Source organism: Podospora anserina, chromosome 1 (assembly GCF_000226545.1).
Source record: "Podospora anserina S mat+ genomic DNA chromosome 1, supercontig 1".
NCBI classification, from domain to species: Eukaryota; Fungi; Ascomycota; class Sordariomycetes; order Sordariales; family Podosporaceae; genus Podospora; species Podospora anserina.
This window is the reverse complement of record NW_001914859.1, coordinates 42786-54531: the sequence shown is the minus strand read 5'-3', so window position 1 is coordinate 54531 and position 11746 is coordinate 42786. Positions and strand designations below refer to the sequence as shown.

The following is an 11746-nucleotide window of genomic DNA, read 5'->3' as shown; positions in this document are numbered from 1 at the left end:
CTGAGGTCATTTTGATCTTTGGCTCGATTATTTTTTGGCATCAATCAAATGACAGAAATCCAAAGATACATTACCTAGGACACACTGAGCTCCTGGTGCCGTGGATATCGTGTGTTAAATAGGAACGATTGCCAATAATAATGCCAAAGTCTGACAGTCAAAATCATCTAAGGTTGTGTAGTGTAGTGGTTATCACTCTGGATTTTGATGACATTTCCCATTCAAACCTTCCAGTAACCCCGGTTCGAACCCGGGCACGACCTCAATCTTTTGCTATTTTGCTCATCTTCATCATCCACAAGTGGACTAACCCAGATGCGATCCATCCGGTATTATTTTGCACATAGCATTGAGATGAAAGGGCGCTCTTGTGGCATTCGGCAACAGCCGTGCCAACGACGGAATAATGATTTACTGTCATTTGCTCCCTGGGCTAAGAAACACCAAACACCATGATATCAATGCAATTGCAGCCCCAACACCAGCTAAGAGAACGCCAAACTCGCATATGATGCTCCTTTAGACCCAGAACTACCCTCCTTTGTGCACGCCAGGAATGTTTAGGCCTCGACATCGTTGATTGGGAAGGCGACCTCAAACTTGACTGGCTCGTCCTCATCCTGGTCTGGTTCCAGCAGCGCAAACGCAAGAGTGCTAACCTTCTTCAACCCCTTCTTGCCCAAAGTATCCTCCGGGCTCACGTCAAACTTCTTGAACCCCCTGGTGTAGTCGTCGGCATCTCTGGGCGTGCCAAACACGACTCTGACGTCGGCGTCTTCAGTTGGAATGGGCGTAATGGTGGATTCTTTCTCGGTAGATTTGGGCACGCCCTCTGGGTAGCGGTCACGCAAGACCTCAAGAAGATTTGCGGAGAGCTTCTCAAAGGTCCATGACGGAGACGCAAAGAGGAAGACGCTGGTAATGCCGTGCTTGAGTATGATTGTAAGAGCAGTAGACGAGTCGTCAATGACCGCGGCAGAACGTGGAGGCTGTCACTCTATCAGCTTCACAACATAGCAACATCACTATAAGAACCACATACCATCTTGACAGTGATCTGTATTTAAAAACGATGAGCTTGTACTATCTTGATGTCTTGGGTGTAAAGGTGTGGTGAGAGCTTGTGTGGGGCAGGTTGCCAAGCTGCCTGATCCTGGCGACAAACAGAAGGTGGGGCAGGGAGCTTTGACCTCTGCATTTTCCATTTTCAATCCAATCACCAGGCAGATCGACGGTGCAGCAGCTGTCTCGTCCGCTCAGTTTAACCATTGCCTTTCCTCGTTGAAGCATTCTCCTTCTCCAACATCACGGCCAAGCACATGCTGACGGGACACGAGTCCAAAGATATATTCACCATGGCTACTCATCCGGCGTCTGCCCCAGCAGCTCAAATCCCAACCCCGCCCCAGCAAGACGATGTCCCGGTCGGCTATCAAAAGCCCAGCAAAGAAGAAATCGAGGCATTCTACATTTCTTCGCGCTTGTCGATGCCCCCTATGATTCGACTGCCGCTCGCCACAATGCTGTCTTTTGGCACTGGCTTCCTTGTCGGAGCAGGGCACGGCAGCAAGATCGCCAGTCTCCAGTTCCGCGCCGAGCACGCCCACAAGCTGCCCTCGACCGCCACCGGCTGGTACCTGTACCACAAGAGCAAGAATTACATCGCAGCCCGCGGAGGCCTACGTGAGGGGCTAAAGATGGGAACCAAGATTGGTGTCTGGACCACGGCTGTGTTTTCCATTGAGCACATGTTTGACGAGTATCGCGGCACTGCCGATCTGTTCAACACTGTGACGTCCATGGTGACTTGTGCTGGAGTCTTTAGCCTCTGGAGTATGTTTTCTTGAATACCGAAAGCCTACGGCAAAATACTAACAGACTGCTGCAGACCGTTACTCATTGCCCCTCGCAGCCCGAACCACCAAGACAGCCCTCGTGGTCGGTACCCTCTACGGCGGAATACAAGACATCCTGGCGGCCAAGAGGGGCCGGCGTCTGCAATACGTCGAGTATATCAAGCGCAAGATCAGGACCTTGAAGCAAAAGGCATGAGCACTCTTATATCCGCCACAGTGTTGGTTGCCAGCCTCCTTTATATCGTTGTTCGCACCAGGGAGGGGCGGCAAGCTCCAACACACCACGAGAAGGGTACTTCCGCTCCAGCCCTTGTCGGGGAAGGGATCACCCGGCTGCATGGCCACGGCGCACCACGAAACCACATGACCCAGTCAGCCTCCTCAATTGGCGCGGCTGGTCGCTGGATCGGATAATTGGAATTGACGTCTTTCTATGAGCGCCGATAGCAACCGCTCTCCGAAGCCGCTGGCGTGGGCTTTGTCATGGGGATGGCGCTGCTTGCGACGTCCGCGGTGAAGGAGTCGGGACTGTCCAGGGGCCATGGAAAGCTGTTCACAGGGGCATTCAGGAGCGCTAGGGAGCTTGGCAGGACTGGCAGCTCGACTGGAATGAATCGAGACCCGCGTGGGAGCAGAGGGGCGGGGCCAATTCGTCGATGACGGCAGTGGTCCCTTTCTCCACACTCGCCCGCATTTGCGGCTACCGGCGGCCTTTGGCAGGGGGTGTGGGGGGCCGCCGGTTGATAAGGGACCGACGATAACATCATGGCCTGCAGCGAACGGAAAGCTTGACAAAGGAGGCGTCCGAGATCCAACGGCAAATCAGCGAGTGCAGCAGCTTCGAGGGGTATCAGAGGGGATTGGTCGGCTCTGGAATGAACCACTATCAAAACTCAATGGAAACCTGGTCGGACTGCGTCACTGCATGTGCGATACCGGGGAGCTTGTCTCTGATATAAGGTGGACGTAGCGTAACCTGGCCATCAATTGACTTTGGATTTCATCTCAACTTGCTGGTGCTTTTTGCTGCCTGCGTCATTGAGACCATCTTGCTCGCGACCTCTCAGCCAGAGCATCTCTTAGCAGGCCGGTGACCATGGCATCGCTCCCCAGGCCTTTGCCTGGCATGCTTCTGCCCCGGAGCATGTCCAAGAGACGGGCGATCGCTGCAATCAACTCCAGCGGACAAGCAGGTTTCCTTGTGCGGTGCGGCCGCCACAACATCATACTAATTCCTTCCAGAGAGTCATCATCCACATCAACTCGATCACTACACTCCTCCTCTACACAGTCGTCACCATCCAGCAACCTGACACTATCAGGAGTACCATCGCCGTCACTGCTCCCCAATCATCAGCATCACCACCAACCACAAGGCGCCGGTATGGGGCCACCAAAACCGGCGCCTCTCTCAGTCCTACCTCTGGTCACCGTGCTCAGGTCATGGATGACGGCCACGATATCCTCGTCGCCATTCCTCTTACCTCCCTCACTGGCCATCATGTCCATGCTGGCCCATACAACCAACCCAGTTCTCAACCCTGACTCGAACCCACTGTTGCGAGCTCTGCTGAAGAAGACGTTTTATGCCCAATTCTGCGCCGGCGAGCAGCCTGCCGAGGTAGCCAGGACGATCAAGGGCCTCAAAGACGTGGGGTTTGAAGGGGTGATTTTGGGCTATGCCAAAGAGGTCGTCGCCCCGCATGGACAGGAGGGAACGGGTTCTTTGCCAAAGCATGTTGCGGAAGAGACCAAGGTCGACATGGAGGAGATTGACAGCTGGGCTCAGGGGACGCTCATGACCGTGCTACTGGCCAACAGGGGGGATTATGTGGCCCTCAAGTTTACCGGGGCGGGCGTGCTGGCATTGCAGTGTCTACGGCAGGGGGCGGATCCCTCACCACAGCTGAAAAAGGCGATCGAGAGCATATGTGTATTGGCCCAGTCAAGGGGTGTCAGGTTGCTATTCGACGCTGAGCAAGCTGCCGTGCAGGGCGGAATTGACAAGTGGACGGTGGAGTTTATGGAGAGGTACAACAGAACCCAGCCGGTGGTGTATGGGACATATCAGGCTTATCTCAAGTCGACTCCCGAAACGTTGAGCCAACATCTACAGGAAGCCAAGAAGAAGGGGTTCGTACTGGGCATCAAACTGGTCAGAGGCGCGTACCTGGGGAGCGACCCAAGGCAGCTGATGCACGACACTAAGGAGGACACAGACAAGGCATACGACGGTATTGCGGAGGCGCTGCTCAAAAGGGATTGGCAAGTCGGGCCGTTGAAGGGAGAGGGTCAGTTTCCAGACGTGTCCATGGTAGTGGCTACCCACAACAGAGATTCCGTGGTCAGGGCAAAGAGAATACTGCAGCACGAGAGCAAGACCAACGATGTAGCATTTGCGCAGCTGCAGGGGATGGCGGATGAGGTCAGTTGTGAGCTCGTTGCGTTTAACCAACAAGAAGCGACTGAGAAGCAGGAAAAGGCCAAGGCGTACAAGTACTTGGTGTGGGGTTCAACAGGAGAGTGCATGAAGTACCTGCTGAGACGAGCGTACGAGAACAGAGATGCGGTGCAGCGCACAGTTGGGTCGAGAGACGCCATGAGGGCCGAGGTCTTGAGGAGGCTCAAGTCGTTGTTTGGATTGGCCTGAGTTCTTGATTCAACCAAGACCCAAACATGACCTAGACTGAGATGAGATAGCGAGATAATGATCATGACTGCTAAACGACTGGGTATCATTTCTCTTTTTCCTACAGTCCCCTCAGCGCCATGCCCATGATGGCCATGCTCTCCATCTTTTTCTTTTTTACCGCCTCATCTTTTGTCTGGTCCAAGACTGGAACTCCATTCAGCTTGTAGTATTTCCTGACTTTTTGCCAGTCCGTGACTTCTGCGATCTCCTGGTCTGTTAATCTTACCAGTCGTCCCTCTATCTGCGATGTTAGATGTGACAAGACTTCCTCGGCTTCATTTTCTTGCTCGGCCTGTGGTAGCGGTTCGGGCGAGGAAAGAATCTTGACCACGACCAAGTCCTTGGTCTTGTCAGACGTTATACCCCATCGTCTGTACCCGTCGGCAATCTGTTTGTGGCGTTAGCCTGCAGCCCCGGTACGCATAACTCCGAGCAGATCGCACATTGTTGTTGATATTCAGGGAAGCCACCACTTCGGAGTGCACATTTGGCGTCCTCAAGTTTCCTTCCACCGAGCTATAGACTGCGTTCCAGACAGCTGCGAGGAGATGGGCGCGCGAGACAATGGTAGAAGCATCTATAAAGGCGTATTCGAATTCGGGGTTTCGGGAAATCAGCTGAGTTTGGAGAAAGGGAGCGTTGGATACGTCGCGAAACAGAGCTCCGTATACCCTGTAGTTTGGGGGAATATGTTCGAGGGGGATGCGCTCGAGGGACATGGTGATGTTGGAAGGGGGTTTGGGACGTTTCGAGGTGGTTGAGAGGTCGGAGGTCTCGCTGGACGCTGGTCTTTTGCTCATGGATTTGGTGATGCTAGTGGTTGTTCTTTTGTCGGATTGTCAATCTCAAAGTCAATGTAGGTGCAGGAAACTTTGGAGGGGCAGAGCGCGGGGCACCAAGCTTTGATCACCGAGAAATGTAAGTGGGGCCGGTACCACTCCATGTATTTTCGATACCGCTAACATGTCGCCTCACATGCACTACCGTAGACAATGTCAATCCTGCATGACCGATTTCATATCTCAAAGCTTGTCCTAGGACTCATGACATCTCCTTTCTTTACCATGCGCAAGGAGCAAATCTACATGTCATTATCATCGACATCCCGCGCTGAGATGAAGCAGAGACAAGGGACCTTCCCGTTACGCTTGTAATATTGCCAAGGCCCACTTTTCGCCGGATGCAGTGTGATGGCCCTCCTTGACAACGCCTGGCGGCAGGAGCTGCTGCCAATCCCGGGGGTCTGGACGCGACGTTCAGACAGGGTCATGCCATCGCCAGGCATTCTCCTTCCCAGCTTCCAATTGACACCGGCAAAACCCGCTGGGACACCAGCCATTCCACCATCGACCTGTAACACACTCTCCATCTCTCCCCAACTCGGAGGCGCATACGACCCAGGACGACATAGGAACCAGAAGGCGTCGGGTCGCCGCATCCATCCCATCGCCGCCCGTCGCTGAGGTGGCGCGGCACAGAAAACCACCAGGGCAGCCTCGCAAATCAGGACACCTCAGAGTGTCTGTCGCCAAAATAGCGGCGCAATACAGATCCAATCACTATGCCTCCAGGCCGCCCAAACACCTTGAAGCGGGCCAGTGACTCCACCGGTTCTGACCAAGGCGACGGCGCTTCCACCAAGGTGAAGCTGCCGCGTCTCGAACGCGGTCCCGAGGACTTTTCCAGCGTTGTCAAGTCCAAGCTGCAATCGTACACCCGGACAGGCCAGGCTTGCGACAGGTGCAAGGTATGCTCTTTTCTTCTCTGGTGTGTTTGACCCAAACTAATCGGCTGTTAGGTTAGAAAGATTCGCTGCGATGCGCTCCCCGAAGGATGCTCCCATTGTACCAACCAGAATCTCGAATGCTATGTCACCGACCGAGTCACGGGGCGCACCGAGCGTCGAGGATACTTGCAACAGTTAGAGCGTGAAAAGGGTGCCATGCTGGCTCACATACGGTCGCTGGAAAAACTGTTGGAGAACAATGGCGTCGAGGTCAGGCCGTGGCAGTTCCCTGGGTACAACAACACCTACCCCGAAGGTATGGTTTTTGACGCCGTGGGCAACCCTCTCAAGGACTCGTGGTCTCAGGTCGGCTTGGTGTGGGTGAAGGGAGGCCGGCAAAAACCGCCATCGGAGCGCAGCTCGAGCACGCGATATCCCCTGATCGAAGCGAGGCCTGCCAATAACCATCTCGGCGTGTCTTCGGACAAGGAGCCGCTGAGCTCCATCAAGGGAACTACATTGTCCATCCTGGGCACAACTCTCGATATTACAGCCTCGTTTGACGGCCCAGACATGGACGAACCGCCGGCGGGCACGACTTTTGGCACGCCCCTGTACAACAAATCTGTCCAGGCCTTCTTCCAGACCTCGCTCAACATCCATCCCGCCCCGCCCAACGTTGAATTGCCTTCTCGACATGACGCCTTCACCTATGCCGAGTGGTACTTTCTGACCCTGTCACCGTTTCTTCCCATCTTGCACAAGCCTTCCTTTCTCCAGCTGGTAGGTCGTCTCCCCTGTGTAAAGCGAGAGTTGGACTAACTATGCCGGGACACCAGTTGAGGCGCATTTACGATGAACCAAACTTCAAACCTTCAGTCCCGGAACTGGTCATTACCCACATGGTGTTTGCTACCATCTATTTCCAGTATGGTGTTCGAAACAGAGAAAAGCCGGAGCAGTACGTTCAGCTCAACGACCTGTCCAACAAGCACTACCACTGGTGCCTCAGCAAGTTCTATGATCTCGCCACAACCCAGTCTGTCACGGCCGTCCAAGCTCTCGCCATGATGATGTCGCACACTCGAAACTTCCCCAAGCCCGGCTGTGCTCTGACGCTGGCCAGTTTTGCCTTTATGAAGGCAATCGAGCTGAATCTGCATCGTGCGATCAAGATTCCCGGCGGTGGCACAACGTTGGAAAACGAAACGCGGAAACGCGTGTGGTGGGCCATTCTGGCCTTGTATAGCACCATCAACGGTCGACTCGGCCGGCCGATGCCCCTGTCTATCCAAGAGTTCGACGTGGAATTCCCCATTGCGATTCCGGATGAGTTTCTGGGAGAAGAGGGGGTGCTGGACGAGTCCAAAGTTGGACATTGCAACTACCAAGTTGGTCTGATGGGATTCAAAGTGACGCCTTTGCTGATCGAAATGTTTTCCAAACTGTATGGTGCGCGGCGGGACCCAAGCACGTACGTCGACGTGGTCCGAGAATTGGAGGATGGAATGCGCAACATGCTCGACAATCTTCCCGAGGAGCTCAACGTAGAAACGACCAAACCTGAAGCAAAGGTTTTTGCGCTTTATACACAGGCGTTTTGTCTCGAGTTTACCTTGTGTCTGAGACATCCTTCAGTCTGTATGACGGACGATCCCAAGTTTTGTGCGGAAAATACCAGGATATGCGAAGAGACCGCAAAGAAGCTGCTCAAGGTGGTGTCGACGTTGCACACGCTAAAGTCCCTCGATACGACGTGGTATCAGCTGGCCGTGTACGTGGCCGCCATCTTCACGCAGCTTGTTGCGCAGTGGGAGCGGCGGTTTGAGACGACGGTCTTGGAGGTTGCCAGTACCCGTGAGGATATGGCCACATGGCTGGCCATCATTGGGGAGATTGGGCGTTTGCTTGGTAAGCTTTTGTCTGTTTATTGTTGGTCGACGTTGGCTAACACGAACGTAGGTACAGGGAACCGTCTGGCTACCGAAGTTGGGGTCATCATCGAACGCACTCTGGGCTGGATCGAGCAGGACATGGCCCGTAAGGATGCCTCCTCGCAGGACATCCAGCCACACAGCTTGAAGTCTCAACAGGACCCCAGTCATGGCTTATCGGCCGTCGCCAGCGGAGGGACACAACCAGACCAACAGCCCGCTCCCATCAACGGAAACGGCTACTACGATTCGGGTCCCGTACCCAGCTCCAGCACGCTGTATCCGGCCCTGACGTACGCGGACCAAGGTGCTGAACAGCAAAACGGCGGTGCTGCAACGTTCGACTCGGCGGATGGCGCGTCGTACCTCTATGCGGCTGCGTCGGCAGCAACAGCGGCAAGCGTCTCCCCCAACGGTTCTACGCCTGTCGAGCCAACCAACCCACTGATTGCATTCGCATCACAGGCAACACAACATGTTGCCGGACAGTCAACAGACGACTGGCGTCCCCAAGCCCAAGCATCGGCTGCTGCACAAATGATGGCGCACAACGCGGCAAACACATGGCAAGACTGGACTGCCGCCATCGCGGGCGCCGCCGGGAACAACAGCCAGGAGCGCTTCAGCGCGAGTGCGTTGCTTACTCTAGGGTCAGGCAGGCCAGGTGATGTCCAGCTGGGCCACGTTGTCGAGGGTGTACCAACGCAGGCCGACGCCATGGGTGTTGGAAACGTTGCCAACGCCCATTCCGGTGCGCAATGGCCACTGTTATTATTCCACGACGGCACCGGTGTGCCGGGAGGCGGTGGAGGAGGCGGCGCTTGAGTGAGGAGGTTAATCATGTACCACCAACAGGATCACGTACTTTTTTTGCTTTTTTACGGTGTCTGGGTCACGGATAGGCTGAAAAGAATACTAAGCGACGGAGTTTTTGGAGTTTTGGGCTATTTCAGGATCAGATCGAACCATGGGCAGGCAAGGAAGATCGGCAGGACATTTATTTCAAGGCAACATCTAAAAGAGCATGGGATTCATATATACACACACGAGCACACGCTGGCAGGCATATTTTACTACTGGGCCAATACATCTTTCTCACAGGATACACGGGGATAACGGATCCAAGATTTTCGTCACTGCAGCTTGTGATGGTGTAACTGTGGAGATGGGAGCATCTGCAAGATGTGTTTGCGTGATGCCGAGCCAGCAAGGCGCCATCCTGCGGGGCATATAAACGGTGAGGACTTGAGCATTCTCAGGCTGTTAATCTCGAGTTTGTGCATCTCGTCTTAGTTTGTTGTGTGTGTAAAATCATGGCCACAGTCCCTCAAGTCCGCAGGGTAGCTGTGATTGGTGCTGGCCCAGCTGGTGCTATTGCTACAGATGCTCTTGCCAAAGAACAGGCTTTTGATGTGGTCAGAGTGTTTGATAGGAAACCCATAATTGGGGGTACATGGTATGTCGTCTCGGACAGATTTTAATCTAGGTGTATTGACAATAGAGCACAGGGTCTACACACCTCATCTCCCGGCCGCCATCTCCTCTCTTCCGTTGTTGTTGGCGGGAAAGGCAGATGTTGCCGTGCCGGTGCCGGAGCAATTCCCCACCGAAACGCCAAAGAGCGAGCAAGTAAACTCACACCAACTGAGGTTTAGCGACTCAGCCCAGCATGAGCACCTGCACAGTAACATTCACCCAGACATAATGGGCTATACGCAAGAGCCGCTGCCTTGGACGTTCAGCGGTAGAAGCGTGCAGAGATACGGTTTGGACGCCCCGTTCCGGCATCGTGAGGTGATTCGAACGTGGATAGAAGATATCTTCACCCGGGGAGGGAGTGACAAGCACTTGAGCTTGAACACTACGGTGGAGAGGGCGGAGAAGGTCGACGGGGAGTGGGTGCTGACTCTTCGGAAAGACGGGCAAGAAGACAAGGACTATTGGTGGCAGGAGAGGTTTGACGGGTTGGTCGTGGCAAGTGGACATTATAATGTCCCTTGGATTCCAGAGACGGAAGGATTGATTGAATTTGACAAACGCTGGCCGGGGAGAATCCAGCATAGCAAACATTTTAGGAACGGGGAAAAGTACAAGGGAAAAGTAAGTTCTTTTTTTTTATTGATTGCTTGATGCTAACAAGACATAGAAAGTGATTGTTGTGGGTGGGTCAGTTTCCGCTCATGAAATCGTGCATGAAATCCTTCCTTTTGCCCAAAAGCCCCTCATTTCTTCCATCAGAGGAGATCCGATCCCATCGTTTGGCTGGACGCCGTTCATACACCCTCACATTGTGATCAAGAAGCAGATATCAAGTCTGTGTCCGACGACAGGGACAGTCTTTTTCACGGACGGATCCAAAGTCAAGGATGTGGACCATATCATCTTTGCTACCGGCTACACGTTCAGCTTTCCGTTTCTACCAGTCGTTCAGGAGAGAGTGGAGAAAGCATACAGGAGACTTCCGGGCGTTTATCAGCATACGTTTGATATTCTCGACCCAACACTCACATTTGTTGGTATGGTATGTTGTCAATCTTTTGTTCTACCTACGCTGTGGTAACTAACTGAAAGCCAGCTTGGAGGAGGGTTTACATTCAAGGTATATGAGTGGCAAGCCGTTGCCGTGGCTCGTCACTTGGCTGGTCGTGCTCAGCCGTTACCACCAGTTGCTGACCAACAACGCTGGGAAGCAAAGAGAGCGGCTGCCAAGAAAGGGGGCAAAGACTATTACAGCATTGCTCCGGATTACAGAGACTTTTTCGAGTTTTTGAGAAAAATTGCGGGCGATCCCAAGGAGGGAACAACAGGCCGAATGCTGCCCGCATTTTGCGATGAGTGGCTGACAGTTTGGAAGGGCATGGTGGCTCACAAACTCAGGGGGTTTGAGAAGGAGAGGGAAAGGGCAGAGGAGGAGGTGAAACAAGAGCCACTTAGGGCTAGATTGTGATCTAACAGCCGTAGTATCTACGCTCATAGACGATGATTGGTTTGTCAATTCCAAGCTCTTTGGAAATGCCTTCGGGTCGTGTTGCTGCAGCTGCATCAGGCTCCACGATGACTCGAAAACTGAACAGACCCGCAGCACAGATGAGATTCTCGCTTCTCTGCCATGGGTCTTGTGGATGATTCGGAGAGCTGGACTACAGATCACCATTTTTAAAATTTACACCTGCTCTGTGAGCTCCTTCAACACCTCGCATAACAATCCTTCATGCCGAACTTGCTGGCGATGTGGTTGTCTGAGATTTGACTCCGTGGCGCTGAACAAATGGTTCCAAAAAGGCTTCCAGGCTGGTGTCATTTTATATACCACTACTGGCCAGCTTTGCGTGTTTTGCTAGTAGGGGAGCTGAGCTCAAAGACCGCGACGCGTCCTGATGTCGAGCGGAAGCCGTCCCACTTTTCCAGGCACGGTGCACGGGCCAGGTTCTGTTGGTGGCCTGTGACGCGCCTGCGGCTCTGAGCCTGCGCCTCGATTAATTTTGCACGTGAGGGCGCGCAATCGCGCGACCTTGATTCCACTCACTCACCACAGCAT

At 53.8% G+C, this 11746-nt stretch overlaps 6 protein-coding genes across 6 annotated transcripts, besides 1 other annotated feature; 4 read left to right on the top strand and 2 right to left on the bottom strand.

Moving 5' to 3' along the window:
- The first annotated feature begins 171 nt into the window (after positions 1 to 171).
- Positions 172 to 263, top strand: a tRNA (tRNA-Gln).
- Positions 264 to 560: 297 nt separating this feature from the next.
- Positions 561 to 1045, bottom strand: PODANS_1_860 (uncharacterized protein; the record flags this gene model as incomplete). Its single annotated transcript, XM_001912149.1, has 2 exons — positions 561 to 989; positions 1043 to 1045. 2 exons carry the CDS (start codon positions 1043 to 1045, stop codon positions 561 to 563), a joined length of 432 nt encoding a protein of 143 aa, XP_001912184.1.
- Positions 1046 to 1319: 274 nt separating this feature from the next.
- PODANS_1_870 (uncharacterized protein) lies at positions 1320 to 2052 on the top strand (the record flags this gene model as incomplete). The annotated part of the gene is made up of 2 exons (XM_001912148.1): positions 1320 to 1833; positions 1889 to 2052. The coding sequence occupies 2 exons, from the start codon at positions 1320 to 1322 to the stop codon at positions 2050 to 2052; spliced, it is 678 nt and encodes a 225-aa protein (XP_001912183.1).
- A 900-nt stretch (positions 2053 to 2952) lies between these two features.
- On the top strand, positions 2953 to 4506 carry PODANS_1_880 (uncharacterized protein; the record flags this gene model as incomplete). The annotated part of the gene is made up of 1 exon (XM_001912147.1): positions 2953 to 4506. One exon carries the CDS (start codon positions 2953 to 2955, stop codon positions 4504 to 4506), a length of 1554 nt encoding a protein of 517 aa, XP_001912182.1.
- Positions 4507 to 4606: 100 nt separating this feature from the next.
- PODANS_1_890 (uncharacterized protein) lies at positions 4607 to 5387 on the bottom strand (the record flags this gene model as incomplete). Its single annotated transcript, XM_001912146.1, has 2 exons — positions 4607 to 4936; positions 4992 to 5387. Coding segments are annotated over 2 exons (726 nt in total), but the record flags the coding sequence as incomplete, so codon positions are not given.
- Positions 5388 to 6109: 722 nt separating this feature from the next.
- Positions 6110 to 9033, top strand: PODANS_1_900 (uncharacterized protein; the record flags this gene model as incomplete). The annotated part of the gene is made up of 3 exons (XM_001912145.1): positions 6110 to 6295; positions 6356 to 7057; positions 7114 to 9033. 3 exons carry the CDS (start codon positions 6110 to 6112, stop codon positions 9031 to 9033), a joined length of 2808 nt encoding a protein of 935 aa, XP_001912180.1.
- A 633-nt stretch (positions 9034 to 9666) lies between these two features.
- PODANS_1_910 (uncharacterized protein) lies at positions 9667 to 11155 on the top strand (the record flags this gene model as incomplete). The annotated part of the gene is made up of 3 exons (XM_001912144.1): positions 9667 to 10308; positions 10355 to 10724; positions 10785 to 11155. 3 exons carry the CDS (start codon positions 9667 to 9669, stop codon positions 11153 to 11155), a joined length of 1383 nt encoding a protein of 460 aa, XP_001912179.1.
- Positions 11156 to 11746: the final 591 nt, after the last annotated feature.